Genomic DNA, 19,906 nt, shown 5'->3' with positions numbered 1-19,906 from the left:
AAGCCAAGCGCTTTACCACTCAACCACCGTTAAGTATTTGTATGACTACCATCAAATATTGTTGTTTTTACAGACTCCCAATCCACTCTGCAAGCACTTAACAGTAACACCTCAAACAGCCCAAGAGAGTTGACAACACTAATCGTGATAATCCACCAGATGATAGCAAAATTAAATATAGTATCACACTACAGTGGTGTGACAAGTCAAAAACTCGCTGTCAGAGTCACTCAAATTTATCACAGCATTAATTATTATTTTTCCTTATTTATTTATTTTATTTTAATTATTTCCCCATCCTACCCCTAAATTCTCCACCCGCACCACCGTTTCCGCTCCAAACTAGACTTAGTTGACCACATTGGAGATAGCTAGGCCACGTCTTTCGAGTTATCTTCCCTTGACCGGGGCAAAGATACGCACAGACTTTGATCTTATCGACAGGATGTCTTACAGCCGCAGTGGACACCACCTTGTGTGGAATGCAAGTCACCCCTCCCCCCCTTTCTCCTATGTCTCTCTTTGATCTAGGAGACCACGAGGACAAACACGCCCATTGACCTCCCAATGTGCGAATCCCATCTCTTGTCGGACTTCACCCACGTGTAAGATAATTCTAAGCCTAGGACATTTCCTGTGTCCGCCCACATTCTCCAGGCCTGTATATAAGGTAAATTAAATCAAGTCAGACCCTCTTATTTCTCATTCGAGCTGAGCTATCGAGTCTGGACTACTTCATTTATCCTTTCTCCTAGAGGAATACCTGGTGGTAAGCCGAACTTAATCACAAGTTCCATCTTAGTTACTTTGTGCTATTTCCATTGGATATTATCATGTGTATTTTGCTTAGTTCATTTATATTTAATTAGTGCATTGTGTATTTCTCACTGGCGTAAGTAGAAAACATAAACATGTCCTATGTATTTATTTATGTATTGCATTAATCTATTAATGCTACGTTGCTCAATTGATAGTTGATGCAACTATGTATATATTTGTACACCTTATTTTATTTCCTTTATCTCGGTTGACAGCCTTGATAATTTCACTATCGCACTAATACTGCGCTTAGAAAGGAGATATGAGTTATCTCCCCTGTATTGAATTATCTCCCCTGTAGTCATTTCACTCTAACGAGAGTTGCCCCGCTTGAACGGACACCCTCTCCATTCAAACGCGCTCCATTGTTCTCGACCTACGGTCATATGTAAACAAACCGTCTTGGTCATTGACCACCGCCCATTTCACACCCCCCCCCTTTTTCTTTCTCTTACAACTTGTGTTGATTATTTAAGATTATTATTTCCCCTTCTATGTACATTTTTATATTATTACTTTCCCTTCTATGTACATTTCTATATTGCTACTATCTGCCATCTTTTTTCCAAATCCCCTTTGTCATCATCTCCCCTTTGTGCTCTAAAGCAATTTTACCAATCTGACGAATGCACCTCAGTCGAGGGCATCGATAAGATGCATAAGAGACATGTCCTAACTTGTCTTTATTTATCCGCAGCCTCCCTCAGGTGTCTGCCTACTTATCGGACTATTTACCTGCATTTGTGCTTAGTGCTATTCAGCACTGCACTTTCCTACTGAGATCTGCCTATTTATTTGTTGGATCAACTATTTGTTTGATATCAAGAATCACCTACTATCTTTGTGCTTAGTGCTATTCAGCACTGCACTATCTCACTGACCTGCCTATTTATTCCTTGGATCAACGATCTATTTACCTGCATCTGTGCTTAGTGCTACTCAGCACTGCACTTGCCTACTGAGATCTACTCAACTCTACCACTTGGCGCTATCGGCATTGCCCGCCTATTCGACAGCCCACCTGTCATCTTATTAGGTGCGACGTCCCTATAGATTCAGATCTGTGTGAGACGTCATAGCTACGCCAACCTTCTGCAACTCACTGGACATATCCTGTCAACTACGCTGCCCACGGCAGATCAGCTCTGCCCGCAGTAACCTTGTGCCCACGGTAGCCGGCCACCCGCCCTACTGTACCCACTACAGATATTAGATTTTGGGGATTGAGACTCCACAAGAACTATATCACCGGCGTCCCTCTATCCGCTAGAGCGCCACCTCCAGCTGCAGAACCTCAAGCCAGGACACAGCTAGCTGCGAAATCAAAAGGACAACCAGCTAAGTCAGAGTACAAAGTGACATGCTCTCTTATTAAGTGCTAGAGTGATGATCAAAATACCTTACTAATTAGAGATAGATGCAAACCCTCCCCCTTTTTATTCTTATATGTATATTTATGTAAATAAATATTCTTCATTTTTAACTTTTGTATCTATCTTTCATTGCTTTGTCTCGTTGCGTGTCTGCTCCCGATTCATATGCTGATAGGTGGGGGTGTGATAGCTTTAAAAATAATCATCCCCTAGACATAAAACGCGCCAAACACACATCACATTTCCCCACCTGTCACAAGTGGATCCCTGGACACATTGGCATCATGGGAAATGAAAAGGCAGATAAGCTATGGTTCATCTATGGAACAACCAGTCAGACCTGTAAGCTATTTCACCCTAAAGTCAATGTTAGTCAACAATCACAAAGAGAAGTGGCTCAACCAATGGGCATCAGGAAACACAGGTAGACCCATGTACAAAGAAATGATTATGCCTAACAAACTGGACAGTATTAACTTCCTCCCCCGCAAAGAACAATTTACAATTTTCCAACTAGGAACAGGACACGGACCTCTATTAAATTACCATCTGAACAAAATAAACTCCACACAACTCACCCTTTGCAGACACTGAGCCCACCCTTATGAAACCTTAAACCATATCATCTTTAAATGCCCCTTCCTAATCCACCTTAGGCAGACCCTACTTCCACTACAGCTCAACATAACCAACAACCTATACGGCAGTGCTGAAGAAAACATCACACTTTTTTTCCTTGGCACAGTCTGCAAAAGAGCTCACAGCTCAGCAGCAATAAAGCTGGCTAGAGGAAGAAGTATGACTACGGCTTCCTATAGTATTTCGGTAAGCGTGGACAGACTAAGCAAGCATATCCCATTATGTTCATTGCGCTCGTGCTTCTTTAAAACAATAACTAGATTGTGTTGACTAAATAAATTCTGGAATTTATAAACGCGTAAATCCATTTGGTTTTGCGTCCCACGTGACATGCAAATGTTTTGTTTTTCTCACCAAAGAGAAAGAAACAAGTTTTTTTTCTGCCTAGATCTAGATAAATGGCGCGTTTATATAAAAAAATCTTAATAACAATATTTAATAGATAATGAATGTTAATGTACCCCATGATGACATGCTGATTATTGTAAAAAAAAAACAAGGTTACAAAGACAGTTTGTGTGGAAACACAAACTCAAAATCGACCCCGAAGTGGTCCACCCATCAAGTAAAAAGGCAATATTTTAAGAAAGAACATCAGAATGAAATTCTATCAAAGACAAATGACAGAGCAGAACGGAGAAAGAAGGTTGACAGATCTTGTGTGGTGCCCCAGCAGACCAAAGGATAGGTGAATGTGAAAGTGAAGTTAGATGTGAACCTGGCCGAACTGATGTCTTATAATAGATAAGATAAGATAATTTTTTATTGACCCAATCTAATGGAAATTCAGTTTGACTACAATTGACAAGCTCAGCGAAACTACTGTACAAAAATAATATAGATGAAAAATTTGAGCAACATTCACACACCAAAACACATACACATTCACAACCAGCGCTTTATGAATTTGACTTCTATGTACTTCTCGATGACGACAGCTGATCTTGTAACACATTGACCGAAAGTGGGATAAAGGAGTTTTTAAATCTTTCAGTTTTAGTTCTAATGGAAAGGAGACGATCACTTCTTTCAGATCTTATGTAACAGTGGTTTAATGGGTGCAGGTTGTCTTTAAGAATCGTGAGTAATTTGCAAAGGCATCTTTCTAGGAAAAGCTCTTCAAGAGATGGTAGACTGCTGATGGTTGCTGATGGAAAATTTTGATTATTGTTTTGTCTATGTTGAATTTTCTTAGCTTTCTGAGATAGAAGAGTCGCTGGTGTATAGATTTTGACAATTTTCACTGTATTTCAGTTTGTTGTTGATAGTTGTGCCTAGATATTTATATTCGTGTACTTGTTCTATGGTTTGGTTGTTTATCTGAATTTCTGCAATATGGTCTTGTTGTTCCTAAAATCAATAATCATTTTTTTTAGTTTTCTGAACATTTAAAATTAAAGTTAAAGTTATCTATGCACCATTCGTAAAAGGTGTTAATTGTTGAATGGTACATAATAAGGCCAATGATTGCTGTGTCGTCAGCAAATAATGAATATCTAATTGATTTAATTGTTTTGTAAAGTTCAATCTCTTATTCAAAGCCTAAGGAAAAAAAAACATTTCAGTAAAAACAAGGTCACAAAGACAGTTTGTTTGGAAACACAAACTCAAAATCGGCCCCCGAAGTGGTCCACCCAGGCAGATAAAAAGGCAGGTGTCAATATTTTCGGAAAGAACATCAGAATTAAATTCTGTCAAAGACAAATGACACAGAAGAATGGAGAAAGAAGGTTGACAGATCTTGTGTGGCGCCCCAGCCGTTCAGCAAACCAAAGGATAGGTGAAAGTGAATGTGAAGTTAAATGTGAACCTGGCCTAACTGATGTCTTATAATGAATATCTAATTGATCTAATTGCTTTGTAAAAGGTCAACCTCTAATTCCTTAAAAAAAAAAAAATATTTCTTAAAAAAAAAATTAAAATAAAAACATAGTTTTTTCCTTTAGTTAAGTGTTTTATAATTACATAGGAAAATTCGATTGGTGAGATATAGCTATGCAGTTCACGCGTAAAATTACTTATTAATTGTTGTTTGAAATTATGCCCAACTTATATGCATAGTAAGTAGATTTTTTCTCTTTAAAAAAATATTTTAAAAAAAATATTTTTGTGTATTTGTAGTAGTTAGTATGACAAAACTTACTTAACTTAGCAATACAAATGTAAAAAAAAAAATATTTTTTGACAAAAAATAAAAAACCGTCAGCATAAAGGTGTTACAAATATGGCAGCTACTTATCTCCCCTTCAGAAGAGCCTCCCGTGTCTGTCAAAATTAATAGTGTATAGTTGTAAAAGTGGTGTATTTTCATAAAAAAAAAATGCTTGCATAAGTGATTTAAAAAATTAGAATTTTTGCTTTCAGAAAAGAAAATAGTAGCCGTTGCATCATAACTTTGAATGGTCTAAAATATGATGTCGGATTTTACTATCTTTTCTAGTTTACGAGATATAAACGGGACGGACGAACAGACATTTCAGGAAAAACCAATAGCTTTTTTTCCCTTTCGGGGGCCACTAAAAATGCAAACTAAAACTCTATGGCCATATTACAAGGTCTTTGTGGCTTGCAAAGACCTTCCTTCAGGGAACAGTACCAGGAAAAAGAAGAAGAGGGAGAGAAAGCGATGGGAAGACAAAAGAATGGACGGGCCTGCCATTGAAAGAGGTTCTATCCAAGGTGTAAGACAGAGAGGAATGGAGAAAGACGGTAGCTAGATTTTGTCGACAAATCTTGTATGGTGCCCCAACGGTCCAACAGAATAATGGATAGGTGAACATAAATATTAATTAGCAACTACAATATGTGAATAATTGAAAAATTTGTGTTCAACGTAAAGTAGGTGTAGAACTAGCCCTCACGGCAGCCTAATAGTTTTTGTGTACTGAAACTCCCTTTTTCTCATTTCTGTATGTTTCTACTTTAAAAAGGTTTTTCTTCTATTCGTTATTTAACGTTGTTGTTGTTTCTATTGTCTCCCTGCAGACATTTGTTTCCTTTCCCTTTTCTAGTGTTGAAATGTGCAGTCTACTTAGCTGCATACAAGCGAAAAGAGAAAGTCGGACTCCAAATGTCAACTCTAAGATGAAGCAATGACTACTTCTCCCACCAAACTGTAGCCTTGTATCCTACTTACACAATAGATAGTACAGATACCCAAACTTGATGACGTCAACAACAAAGACATCTGCAACTAAATTTGGAGAAAAGAATATTTTGGCTTGTAATTTTCTCAATTCTCTGATCTGATCTTTTCCTTGAGCTATCTCCAGCGCTCAGAGGGCGTGTTTCAAAAGTCAGATTATACAACTGATAGTAGACAGACACGTCAAGGTTTTTTAAGTGTGATCCTGGAGTAACACATTTTAGTTTAAACATCCTTTCAGTGCAAAATATGAGGAAGAAAATACTAGACATGTTTTATTTATAATATTAGGAAAGAATATTGATCAATGTAACATTTCAGTATTATCTGTTTTAGTGTTTAAATCACGACAAAACTTTACAAAAAGTGACATTGTAATTTACTTCAAACAGATTAAATAAAGGTAGTACATTTTATTTTTATTTACTTAAATTAAGTGATCGATTCACATATATTATATTATTCTATAAATTAGAAATGTTACTTCAAAAGAGAAGATCATTGACGTCCTACGTATGTCATTTGTTCACTATTTCCCTACTTGTGAAATGTCCAGAAGTATTTTTATCGTTTCGTTTCGTCTCTCACTTAACCTTTCTTCATAGAAAAGGGGCACTTGTCACGAGTCGAATATTTGACCTATTTCGACCAGTTTCTAGAAGCGAGGTTAAACCAGTGCAAGTGTCCAGCGTAAACAAGTTAATTTTAGGTATCCTATCAATGAATGAGGTCAAGGGAAAAAATAGCACACGTCAGCTTCTAGAAGGTCAAAGCTACTAAAATATTTAGGGGAGAAGTTTCCATGATTCTGGAATGTACGATTAAGAAAGGTATAAATTAAGGGAAAGTCAGTTAGACGGGGTCCTCGCTTAGTCCTCGATTAGTAATGGTTATAAGTTTTGTGATATTAGCGGGTCCATTAAATAAATTTTTGTTAGTTGAAGTTGAAGTTATACTAAGTGAATGTTTTATGTATCTTTAAGTTTTATGAAGCATCAAGTCAAGTTGTTGTTAAATTGAGAAGTTAGTTTTATGTGAAAGTTGAAGAAGTATTATTAAAGAAGTTTTGAAGAAAATATAAAGATGTTTCTTCACTGCATTGAGTTATTAAGTTTGATAATATAATCCCCGGCAAGTGTGATCGTCACACAATGTAAGTCTGGGACAGTTCGCGTAACAAAATATAGTTCTGTTTCCGGTCAGCAGCTGTTCTTAGCTGAAGTAAAAAAAAAGAAAACGTTATCCAGACGACAGCCTTTCTATGGCCAACTCTTTCTTCGTGTTGCCTAAACAAAAGTTTAAAAAATATATTGAAATAATTTAAAATCATTATTTAAATATTTCAAAAATTTTAAGTTCAAAAAGCTTCAACATTTTCTTATTATTTTGATTTACATGCTTTCTTGGTGTGAATCATGTTCTCTAGTGCTGTTGGTATAAGTAGTAACAATAACTCACAAGGAAGATTGCCGCTTTCTAATGTAATCATTCGTAATAAAATATGTCACGAACTAAGGCCTCGTTAGTTACATTCTGTGCGTTCAGTTCTATTTTGATTTCATTAAATTATCTCAAAAGAAATCCCCCTTTTTTCAGTTTCTTTTATAAAATTCTCATTGGTTAAACTTTTTTTTGCATGTATTGAGCGAAGCAAATATGCATTTGCTCTGTCTAGAGTCTAGACTTTCTCTTTCTGCTCTTTTCTTCTCCGGCTTTCCTGGGTTGTTGTGTTGTTGTTTTTTTATAGTTCAAACACTTTTTATTCAATGATATTATTATTGACTTGTAATAAGTTTTCGTATCGTCGTCGTCAATAGGTCTAAGAAACTCTTTTCATATATTTAGTAATGTATTAGCTTACTAGCCGGACATTACCCGCGGCCTGCGGGTCTTAGTTTGTGTATTACTAAGTTAGTGTATTGGATTTAGATCTATGTCAAACTTAGCTAATGTTCTTTTCAAGTCTTTCTCTTTCGCCACGAAAATAAAAGTAGTTTTGCGAAAATGGGTCTACATCCATATGAAATATTAATTATTAAATACTACGGAAACGGATTTACCCGATTTTTTGATAAGCGAATAGAGATAAATTTAGCAATTAAAATGAAAGCAGAGCGAGATGAATGGGATATAAAGTACAATTAAAACGGGTTTACCCGATTTGTTAATTGCAGGGGATTATAAAGTACGTCAGGACGTCTAAATTCGCAAATATAAGGAACAAATTTATGTAAAAAACTAAAAAATGCTTTTGAAACACAAATTTGAAGGTTAATTTTATTAAATAATGAAATAAGTAGACTATATTATAAATTTACGTATTTGAAAGTAAAAAACATTCTGCGCGAAGTGTAGTTCTTAAAATTTGATCTAGATCTACATCATTTCAATTTTGTCTCTATAAACATGGCCTAGACCCATGAAATAATAACACTTTCATAGAATTGGATGAGGATGAGGTTGCGTGTCAATGTGTTATGCGCCAGGAGGCCCATTGACTCCGACTTCAGCCTGCTTTCTGGGTGTGCTCCCATAGCCTTTGATCATCCAAGATCATCTGCAAGGCAGCAGGTGTTTATTTTCGGAGTTTTCTCTCCTAGATGAACTGCTATCCCTAGCTAACGGGTTTCATCTACCCGGGTTTAGAGTTAGAGCGCCCTATACTCGCTTTTTGCAATCATTTCCCTGGATTTCTGAGATGTTTTTAGTAAATATTCTAACCACTGGAATACTTCACCTCATCCTCCATGACTGCAAACCAGTTGGTCCGCGGCTGTTTATTTGCTATTCACAGCTAACCCTTATATCTAAGGGTCTTTCCCCTATCCGCCACCTGGGGACGCGCTTGGTAGAAGGTGGTAGCTCCCCCAAGTGGGTATAAAAAATGGTGTCCCCCAAGGAGGAGTCCTATCCCCAACACTTTTCCTAATATTCATAAACGATCTAAATCAAAACCTACCCAAAAAAGTTAAGAGCAGCATGTATGCAGATGACCTTGCCTTAATTAGCACAGAAGAATATGTAGGAACATCGAAATTTCGATTACAAGATGCTCTTGATAAACTCAATAATTGGTCCAAAGACTGGGGCATGTCCATTAACACAAAAAAGACAACATATACCATATTCTCACTGTCAACAAAACAACAAACAATAAAATTAACATTAGATAAGGAAGCTTTAGAAAAAAATGACAGCCCTACTTATCTTGGAGTCACCTATGACCCGAGACTAACCTGGAAAAACCAAATAGATAAAAATAGATAAAACACAGAGTAAAGGCATCCAGAGACTATCCCTCTTGAAAAAATTAGCTGGCACAGATTGGGGAGCTAATCACAACATCCTGAAAAAGACCTATACCAGTTATGTAAGACCTGTACTAGAATATGGTGCCACAGCATGGGGCTCAGCAGCCCAAACCAACCTAAGAAAAATAGACAAGGTTCAAAATATTGGTCTAAGGATAATGACAGGAGCAATCAAAACAACACCCATAAGAGCTATGGAGGAAACCGCTGCCCTGATCTCTCTGGATGAAAGAAGAGAAATAAAAATCCTTTCCCAATTCACTAAATTGGAAACCTTGGAGAGGCACCCACTCAGAACAAAAATCCACAAAACTGGCACAAAAAACCGTCTCAAAAGGACCAATTTTATACAGGAATCTCTAAACCTAAAAAAGAAACACCAACTTGAAAAAATTACTCTGGAATCCTCGATACACTATAATGAATCTCCACCCTGGGACGAAAGCCCTCTTCCTACTATAAGGGACCATATTGAAAACATAAAAAGAAAATCTATTTACAGACCAACAGAGCTCAAGGAAATAGTGAACTGTTTTCTACATACCAATTACCCTAGCAATCAGTGGATCAGAGTTTACACGGATGGCTCATCCCATAAAGCCACCACTAATGGAGGAGATGGAATACTTATCGAATGGCCCGATGGAGAAAAACTAGAAAAATCCTTTGCAACTGGAGAGCTCTCTGACAGTCACAGAGCAGAAAGGGAAGCACTAGCACTAGCTGCTACCATGCTAGCAAATCATCCAAGTTCCCCTCACAGTCAGATTGTCTTTCTAACAGACGCAAAAACAACCCTCCAAAGCCTGCAAAACTCTGATTCCCCTTATATTAAAAACCTCAGAACAGCACTCACAAAGCTCAACCACAACAGCAAAAAAACTGTTATTCAATGGATACCAGCTCACATACAACTAGCAGGAAATGAGAAGGCTGACACACTCGCCAAGAGTGGGAGAACAAACTCACAAGTAAACTCTGCACTCTATCCAGAAGAAATGAAGAAATTAATTGTAGATAACATAAATGAGAAATGGACGAGCTCCCATCCAAATCACAAGAAAGATGATGCTTACTATAAGCTATCCCGACAAGACCAACGTCTAATCTTTCGACTCAGGACCGGACACAACAGAATGCGACAACACATGTTCCGGAAGCTCAAAATTGGAACCAGTGAAATCTGCCCATGTGGAGTATCACCAGAAAATGCCGACCACGTCCTCCAAAACTGCTCTCTCTACCAAGAGGCCCGTATAAGACATTGGCCCCAAATCACCCCAATAGAAAGAAAACTATATGGAGAGCTCCCTGATTTGGAAACCACTGCGCAGTTCATCTCATGTATTGGTCTAGTCATATGAACACTCCAACATAACAATGAGAACGATGAAGAAGAAGAAGAAATAGAATTGGATAAATGTTTTTTAAGGGTCTTAAGTTTGTTTTAGGGCTACTATACATATGCTATGGTTCCAGTTAGCACCCAAGGAACAATTCTGCCAAGTTGTATCAAGTTTGGTCAAACGGTTGTGATTTCTATGCGGGACATACATACATACATACATACATACATACATACATACAATACATACATACATACATACATACATACATACATACATACATACATACATACATACATACATACATACATACATACATACATACATACATACATAGATACGTCTTACTTCCTAGTTTATATTATTGATAAATTAAGCGGAACACCTTTTTCCAGAAAAAGCCTCTCTCCATTCATATACTTACGCATCTAGATCAAGCTTTCTGCAATAAAAAAGATACAAACTTTTTTTGGAAACTAATTTTTTATTTTTTTTTTTTTTGGCCTAAAAGAGAAAATACTTTGCTTTACTTTTCCCATCGGAACAAAACAAGAGAATAGAGCCTCCTCTACCCTAGCATACATAACTGAAAGTACCTTTGTTTCGCTGTCTGTAATGTAATGCACACCCAATACACATACGCCTTTCTCACTGCTGTTTACTGGTTGTTTAAAAAAATATTATTAGAAAGTCTTATTTATTGTTACATCTTTAAAAGTAAAGTCAGGGGAAAAGCTGTATAAAAGATGTACAATGAAAGTGGTACAGGCTTACTAAGGACTGTTTGGTCTGTAAGAAAGCAATGCTCTGAAGTTATACAGAAAATGTAAATGTATTTTATGTGATCGGTTGTTATTTCAAAAAGAAAGAATTAAATAAAAGCTGAAACTATATCATTTCATTTCATTTGTGTCTTTAAAAAGTTTCCTTTTCAGACCTCGCGATGATGTAAAGGTCATCTATTTCTGTGGTCCACTGTTAACGAAGTTGTCAAGTGGCCAGCACAACGACCAACCGCCTTTACTTTTTCCTAACTAATGTCGGGTACCTTTTAGAGCTGGGTGGACTCAGTTGCCTAAAACTTCCCGAAATTAAAAATACCAGTCTTCACCAGAATTCGAACCAGGCAAACCAGGTTTGGAAGCCAAGCGCTTTACCGCTCAGCCACAGTGCCTCCTGTTTGTTAAGTAAATGTACAATAAATAGGCCTACTAGTATAATATATATAGACCAATATATGTAAAGTAGCAAATGTTATTGCAGCCCTAAGTATGAACCTAACTGCCTCCAAGAACTACACGCCAGAAGAGATCCAAGAATACTTGTCACTATTACAGCATCAATCCACTCTAGCCTTTATACCAACTCTGGTCTACCTGTCTGTGCTCCTTGTTGTGGGCAGTACTGGCAACTGTCTGGTTCTAGTTGTGTACTGCACTAAGATGACCAGGACACCAATAAGAATTTTTATCATCAGCATGGCTGTAGTCGATCTGTTTATAAACGTCATTTTAATTCCAGGTAACATAAATATAAATATAATATAAATATAAATAACAAATATAAAACATTTAAGACAACTAGCTTTCAATGAATAATTCAATTACATCTTAACTACTACTGCAATTTAAAATTTACAAAGATATTTCGTAACTTAAGATGTGAACCATTACAGTGAAGCGTATGCTCCATACTCTAAAGTATTTAGACAACATTATTTAAGTAGGCCTACTACTATTTATTTAACTATTTTGTTATATTTTTTTTTAATTGATTCGTGTGTTGTCTTCGCCAATAAATAGTTGTGCAAAGTTTAAACTTGTTCCGAGAATAGGAAGTGGGAGAAATAATGATTTCAAAATTTGTATCAGTCAGTTGATTGGTAAAAATTATCATTACGTGTTGTCAGAGTCTGCTGGCACTTTTCGCGATAATTAGATGTATCCTGAACACATAAAATGATTAGACCCAAGGCCAAACACTGACATGAAGTGATTAGACCAAAGGCCAAACACTGACATGAACTGATTAAACCCAAGGCCAAACACTGACATGAAATGATTAGACCCAAGCCAAACACTGACATGAAATGATTAGACCCAAGGCCAAACACTGACATGAAATGATGAGACCCAAGGCCAAACACTGACATGAAATGATGAGACCCAAGGCCAAATACTGACATGAAATGATGAGACCCAAGGCCAAATACTGACATGAAATGATTAGACCCAAGGCCAAACACTGACATGAAATGGTTAGACCCAAGGCCAAACACTGACATGAAATGATTAGACCCAAGGCCAAACACTGACATGAAATGATTAGACCCAAGGCCAAACACTGACATGAAATGATTAGACCCAAGGCCAAACACTGACATGAAATGATTAGACCCAAGGCCAAACACTGACATGAAATGATTAGACCCAAGGCCAAACACTGACATGAAATGATGTAACAAAAAAAACGAAAAGATAATCTTTTTCTATAAATAGTATTTTGAATCCAGGAACTCCGACTTTGTATGACGTGATTGATTTTTGAAAATAAAAAAGAAACCGATACAATTGAAAAGGCATCTGTTTAGAATTTAGATCTACATTTTTAGAACCAAGACAATAATTAACTAATTACTTACTGATGGATCTAAAACTTATATAAATGTTGTTTTTATTTCTTTACTTAAAAAAAAAAACTATTCAGGAGAACTATACGACATGTTTCATGTCTGGGACTTTGATCTTCCAATACTTTGTCAAATTCGTCGATTTTTAAACTGTGTGACAATAATGTTTTCCATTCTTGTGCTGGTTGCTATTGCAATCACAAGGTGAGGAATATTTATGTAGAAACAAATCAAAATGTAAAAGTAAACATGTCATTTTGTGTTTGTTAACTTAAACCTAGGTGCAGGATTAATAGCTTTGTGTTTTCATATAAATTACTGACGTTCATTACGGTGTCTGGAAATTTAGGCACCCTTAAATTTAGGCACCTGTAAATTGAGCAGTTTTTGGCATAGTGGTAAATTAGGCATCGGAAAATTTAATAGCGACCGTAATCTTGAAAATAATTTTTAAAATTTTAACTTATATTTTATCCTTAGGCTATGGGCTATAGGTGACATTATCAAAATACCAATCATAATGATTTTAACTGCATTTTTATGATACAAAAGGTGGGAAAAAAACGGACCAAAGAAACGGGGCAAATACGGGGGGAAATGGCTCCAGATCAATACTATAATATAGACATCCCAAGATTCAGGGTAGTGGAAGTAGAGGTGTTTCCCTGCTCATCGCTGCAGCTCCACTACCAAACCCTAAGGTTGGCGTGTTATTTAAGGTGTTGATAAATACTCATTTAGTGTCAATATTTAGCTGCTAATGTACATACTTTAGATTGTTAATATTATACAAATATTTATTATTCATTAAATCGCTACCCCTATCTAATGTACAATTCAGAAACTTGTACAAATGTTCCAAAGGAATGACAAGTGCCGATTCGGGCCAGAGGCGTCGCAGGTTCTGCCAGGGTCCGGGTACGCTGTTCTGCCTCAACGTGGCAGCCGGGTGGAAACGGTTACTTGAGGGGGTAACTAGGCTAAATGAATGGCGAAACATAACTCCCGTGGGGATGCCCACGGGTAGACGAGAGTCCACCCATTGCACGGGCGGAGTTGCAAAAGAGTCCCCATAAACCTGTCACACATCCATGTGCTGTTCCTTAAGGGACCGTTACATAAATGGCGAGTCCCCCACGATTAGCTTGGTATAACGAAGGAAAATGGCGGAGGCTCCCGGTGTCCTCGGCCTTCGGCCATGTGCAGCCAAGCATGCGTCGGGGGCCAAAGACATTGGAAACAGCAATGCTTTACATAGGCATTGACTCGGGTTTCTCTCAAACAGAACTGTGTTCCCACAGGTTTTTTTTTTTACTTTTTGGCGTCCAAACAGGTTTTTTTTCAAACTTAGAGCTCGAAGATCCTTCGGCCCAGCTCTTAAGACGATCAAACGGTTCTGCCAGGGTGTAGCACTGTGTGCTGAAAACTAAGTGTCGCCGATTCCGGAATTTTTTCTCAGGGTTGACTCCTGAAACATTTCCCATGTGTGCGTGCAAAATAGTAGAGGTTTGAATTCAGAGTAGGTAGCCAGTCAACGCTGTCAAGAGCCTCCCCCTCCGCCCTAAGCTTACTCGTTTGCAAAGTATTTTCACGATTATTAAGAGCACATAGTGTTTCAAGGCTAATCTCAGTGGGATGGATAAGCTAGGTGTGCAACTTTACCATTCTACCTCCACCTCTTTGTAATATTCCTTTTCTTTCTTGGTAGATGTCTGCCACTCTCGATTTATCTTTTTTCTGTCTATCTCTTTCGTATTTCTGTCTATTTCTCTAGCTATCTGTACGCCTGGCACTATCTCCATGTCACTTCAACCGAGTCCATTCGTTATAGAAGGCCTCACCACTGACCTTCAACGTCACATGCTGTGGGTACGTCAAGACCAATAGCTCGTTGCCACGCCACAAGTCTGTACGACGTGGCAACGAGCTAATGCTATAAACTGCCCACAGGTTGTGACAATGCAGGTCAGTGTTCAGGCCTTCTTTAACAATTTGTCTCGCTTCAACATCTCTTTCCATTTCTTTCTGCCGCTTCATTTCTTTTTCCCCACTTTATCTTTTTCTCTCTTTACTTTCTTCACATCTTTTTTCATCACGTTTTGTTCTTTCCTATATCTTATAAAGTTAACCAAAATATTAATACACTTTTTTGTTCATATCTTTGCCCGTCTATCTCTGTTTGACTTGGTCTCTCTGTAATTCTCATTCTATTTCTTTGGGTTCCTTTCTCTTTCTTGCTCTAATTTATCTTTCAATGTGATTATTATTGTTTTATCTAAATTTTAATTATACTACCTTTATATCTTCTTAATTTTGACAATGTTTCTATTTTATACTTAACATTTCTTAACAGATACAGGGCTGTTTGCTGTTCTCCAGTTAAATTCGTCTCCATAAAGCAAGCTTTAATTATATGTGTTCTGATATCTACGATTTCAATTATTCTATCTATAAACTACGGACTTCTCAATGGGCGTCAAACCAAGAAAACTCCAAATCCGCAAATCTTTGGACATTTTTGTGACATTGACGACAGATACGTCGGCTCAAAACGTTTTCAGGTCGGCACGGGTATATTTGTCGTCTTTGTTCTAGCTTCTACCATTTCCTCGCTAGCCTCGTACGCTGCCATCTGGTGTAAGGTCACGAAACACAACGGTGTCATGAACTGGAAGGCGCGCTTTCTGTCATCCGAAAAAGAGCAGAAGTCTATCCCCATTCAGATGAAAACAAAAACCAGTTTCCGTCAAACGACTCGTATGATGTTGACTATAACTGTGACGTGTTTTGTTGCAGGCTATCCATTTCTTGGAGCTCAGATCTACAAAACTGCCCATCCAGAAGGCTATGCTGTGTTGGAAGGTGTCCCTCTAGCCATGTATCATCTTTTCTATAGATCATACTTATTAAATAGCGCAGTGAATCCAATCATTTACATCTTAATGGACCGAACATTTAGGAAAGAATGTTGGACATTGTTGACAACTACTTGGAAATGTAACATTCGATAGATTTTTTGGGGGAAACCCGCAAAAATTCATGTTCTGATCTTAAAAACGAAAAGCACTTATGAAATGTTTATTTCACTATCGCCTGTGTCGTGATCCAAATTGGCAGATCAGCTACATCGGAGATTTAAAAACGAACTCTTGTTTTTAATATTAAACCTTTTTTATTGCTTGTACAGACGGTGAGGTTGCGTGTCAATGTGTTATGCGCCAGGAGGCCCATTGACTCCGACTTCAGCCTGCTTTCTGGGTGTGCTCCCATAGCCTTTGATCATCCAAGATCATCTGCAAGGCAGCAGGTGTTTATTTTCGGAGTTTTCTCTCCTAGATTAACTGCTAGCCCTAGCTAACGATTTTCATCTACCCGGGTTTAGAGTTAGAGAGCCCTATACTCGCTTTTTGCAATCATTTCCCTGGATTTCTGAGATGTTTTAGTAAATATTCTAAGCACTGGAATACTTCACCTCATTCTCCATGACTGCAAACCTGTTGGTCCGCGGCTGTTTATTTGCTATTCACATCTAACCCTTGTATCTATGAGTCCTTCTCCAATCCGCAACCTGGGAACGAATTTGATAGAAGGTGGTAGCTCCCCCAAGCTCAAAATTAGAACCAATAAAATCTGCCCATGTGGAATGTCACCAGAAAATGCTAACCATGTCCTTCAAAACTGTTCTCTTTACCACGAGGCCCGTACAAGACAATAGCCCCAAAACACCCCAATAGAAAGAAAACTATATGGAGAGCTCCCTGATTTGGAAACCACTGCGCAGTTCATCTCATGTATTGGTCTAGTCATCTGAACGCTCCAGCATAACAATGAGAACGAGGAAGAAGAAGAAACTTGTACAGACACTTTCATTGTTCATCTAAGAATACTTGCATTGAGGAAATACACCCTTCTTGATTTATTTTACATTGAGACATTCAGTACGTATTTCTGTTTGGGAGAGTAAAAAGTAGTGAAACACTAAGTAACCCTAGAGACTGGATTTGGAAGACTATAGAATAAGAATTCAACATTAAAAACATGCAAAATATTTTTTTAAAAAGCTTAACCGTGGGGATGAATTTCGCTCTTACAAATCTCTAAATAATGTCAAAATTATTTCCCTTATTTGATACCAAAACAAAAAAGGTTATACCAACAATTAATTGACAAATGGATTATTTGATCAATTGTTAATTGATTTATCATAAGTCGGACATAATAAATAATTGTTTAACGTATCAACTTGAGTTGATGATGAGTTAGAGGTTCATACCCGATAAGCAGAGACTTTAAACAATTTTTTATTGTACCTAACAAAACATGACTCAATGAACAAAAATACTCAATTAGTCAATTAATTATTTGGTAATCAATTATTTATATCGAATAAGGGAAATAACTACATTATTGGTACATATAGTATAAGAACGAGTTTTTCCTTTAAATTAGCTTTTTACTAACTTTAGTAGCTTCATCGTGGTAAATGTGTGTCTAGTTGCGGATGAATGTTTTAGGTCAATTTTTTGGGGTATGCATCAGGTCTATGTTTTTGTATGCAAGCATATGTAGGGTTATCATATTCATGTACGCCCAAAGGAGGATAAAAAGGAGAATAAAAAGGAGGACACATCTCTATAAAGGAGGACAAGAAAGCATTGTTGAAAAGGTAGACTTACATTTTGATGACATACATCTCTCACATACATCTCTAACAGCTGCAATGGAATCCTAGTTCTCAGACAAAGTTACATTCTCTTTCAGAATGCCTCTGACTGAGTTTACAATGGAATCATAGTTCTCAGACAAAGTTACATTCTCTTTCAGAATGCCTCTGACTGAGTCTACAATGGAATCATAGTTCTCAGATAAAGTTACATTCTCTTTCAGAATGCCCCTGACTGAGTCTACAATGGAATCATAGTTCTCAGACAAAGTTACATTCTCTTTCAGAATGCCCCTGACTGAGTCTACAATGGAATCATAGTTATCAGACAAAGATACATTCCCTTTCAGAATGCCTCTGACTGAGTCTATAATGGAATCATAGTTCCCAGACAAGTTACATTCTCTTTAAGAATGCCTCTGACTGAGTCTACAATGGAATCATAGTTCTCAGACAAAGTTACATTCTCTTTCAGAATGCCCCTGACTGAGTCTACAATGGAATCATAGTTATCAAACAAAGATACATTCTCTTTCAGAATGCCTCTGACTGAGTCTACAATGGAATCATAGTTCCCAGACAAAGTTACATTCTCTTTCAGAATGCCTCTGACTGAGTCTACAATGGAATCATAGTTCTCAGACAAAGTTACATTCTCTTTGAGAATGCCTCTGACTGAGTCTACAAAGTGCGTTAATCATCGAAACAATTTTTTTTTAAATCACACATTTTGAAGAGCTTTTAGTAACAGGCTTCACGTGAACTTCCTTAACTATAGGATATTAGGATCCAATAGGATAGACATCAGTGTTCATGAATTATGATAGAAATAAAGTGCTATCCTTCAGTACTGCAAATGACGTCGCAGTGGTCAAACAACTGAACATTGTTAACATCAATATCTTATTCCTTTAGATTCTTTAAGTACGACTTTACATCAATTCTATGTATTGTTTAGTAAAGTTCGAAAGTATTAAGCCCGCTGGCAGCAATTTTCAGGTTTGGATTTTTATAGCACCGTAACGGTCTGACCTATGAAAAAACGTGATGGTATCTCTGAATTCCTCGTCCTTTTTTCTATAAAAATAGATTGGATTTAATGTATCACTAGGCTTAGTTAAAATTAAATACGAGTTCAAAGAGGTGTAGGGTAAGTATCGCCAAGCGTACTTTACCTCGAGCGGATTTTTTCCCAGTTAGCAAGCTCGATCGGGTTGATGGAAGGTTCGAACAGATCAAAGAAAATATATCTAAAAACATGTTTTAATATTTACTTTTCACTTTAAAGTCATTTTCTTTTTACTCCAGCGCAAGAACACCATCCATTGCACCATTTCCCACCCTCCACGACTTCAAATAGTCTCTTTGAGCTGACGAGCCAAGAGACTTAAAAATAGCCTTAAGCCCATTACCCATTTCCTTCACTACCGGGTAGTAAAAAAGAATAATTCCACACCTCCTGAGTTTGACCTCACCATGAACTTAGCCTTTACAAGGAAAAGGAAATAGTATGTGTCGGAAGTAAAGAAAAAAGGTGCATGCGCAGTAGCAATATAGTAGTAATTTGGTAAACATTCAAATAAAAAGGTTTTAGCAATAAAAAGTGAACTGTTCGAACCTCTTGACAAATCGGGGCTGCTCGAACTTCGCACTTTATGTGTGTGTTTAAACCAGAAGATTGGAAGAATTGAATTAGATTGTTGGATAATGTGTCACTGTAGTTAGCCATAGAGTATAACCAAACATTTTCACATTTTAGACCAATACCTGTCCGACGCCGAATTCGTCCTCAAAAAGCTGAACATATCCTGCTATTTGTCAGAGTCAGGCAAATGTTTTTTACATTTTTTAAGGGTAATGTTTTAGGTCAATCTAAAATAAGTTGTGTAGTCTTTATGCCAAAATAAAAATGTCATTTTACAGTCCTCGCTTTTGATAGGCTATTTTTGTCTTCAGTTCAAGAGTTGTGTATATCATTTTA

At 37.2% G+C, this 19,906-nt stretch overlaps 1 protein-coding gene across 1 annotated transcript; it reads left to right on the top strand.

Annotated features, from left to right (window-relative positions):
• The first annotated feature begins 5,878 nt into the window (after positions 1 to 5,878).
• Positions 5,879 to 18,560, top strand: LOC106077582 (neuromedin-U receptor 2-like). Its single transcript, XM_013238308.2, has 4 exons — positions 5,879 to 6,379; positions 11,897 to 12,154; positions 13,340 to 13,466; positions 15,616 to 18,560. Exons 2-4 carry the CDS (start codon positions 11,905 to 11,907, stop codon positions 16,271 to 16,273), a joined length of 1,035 nt encoding a protein of 344 aa, XP_013093762.2. The 5' UTR covers positions 5,879 to 6,379; positions 11,897 to 11,904; the 3' UTR covers positions 16,274 to 18,560.
• The last annotated feature ends 1,346 nt before the right edge of the window (positions 18,561 to 19,906 follow it).

Source organism: Biomphalaria glabrata, chromosome 9, assembly GCF_947242115.1.
Source record: "Biomphalaria glabrata chromosome 9, xgBioGlab47.1, whole genome shotgun sequence".
NCBI classification, from domain to species: Eukaryota; Metazoa; Mollusca; class Gastropoda; family Planorbidae; genus Biomphalaria; species Biomphalaria glabrata.
The sequence above is the reverse complement of the archived record's forward strand: the minus strand, read 5'-3'. Positions and strand labels throughout refer to the sequence as shown.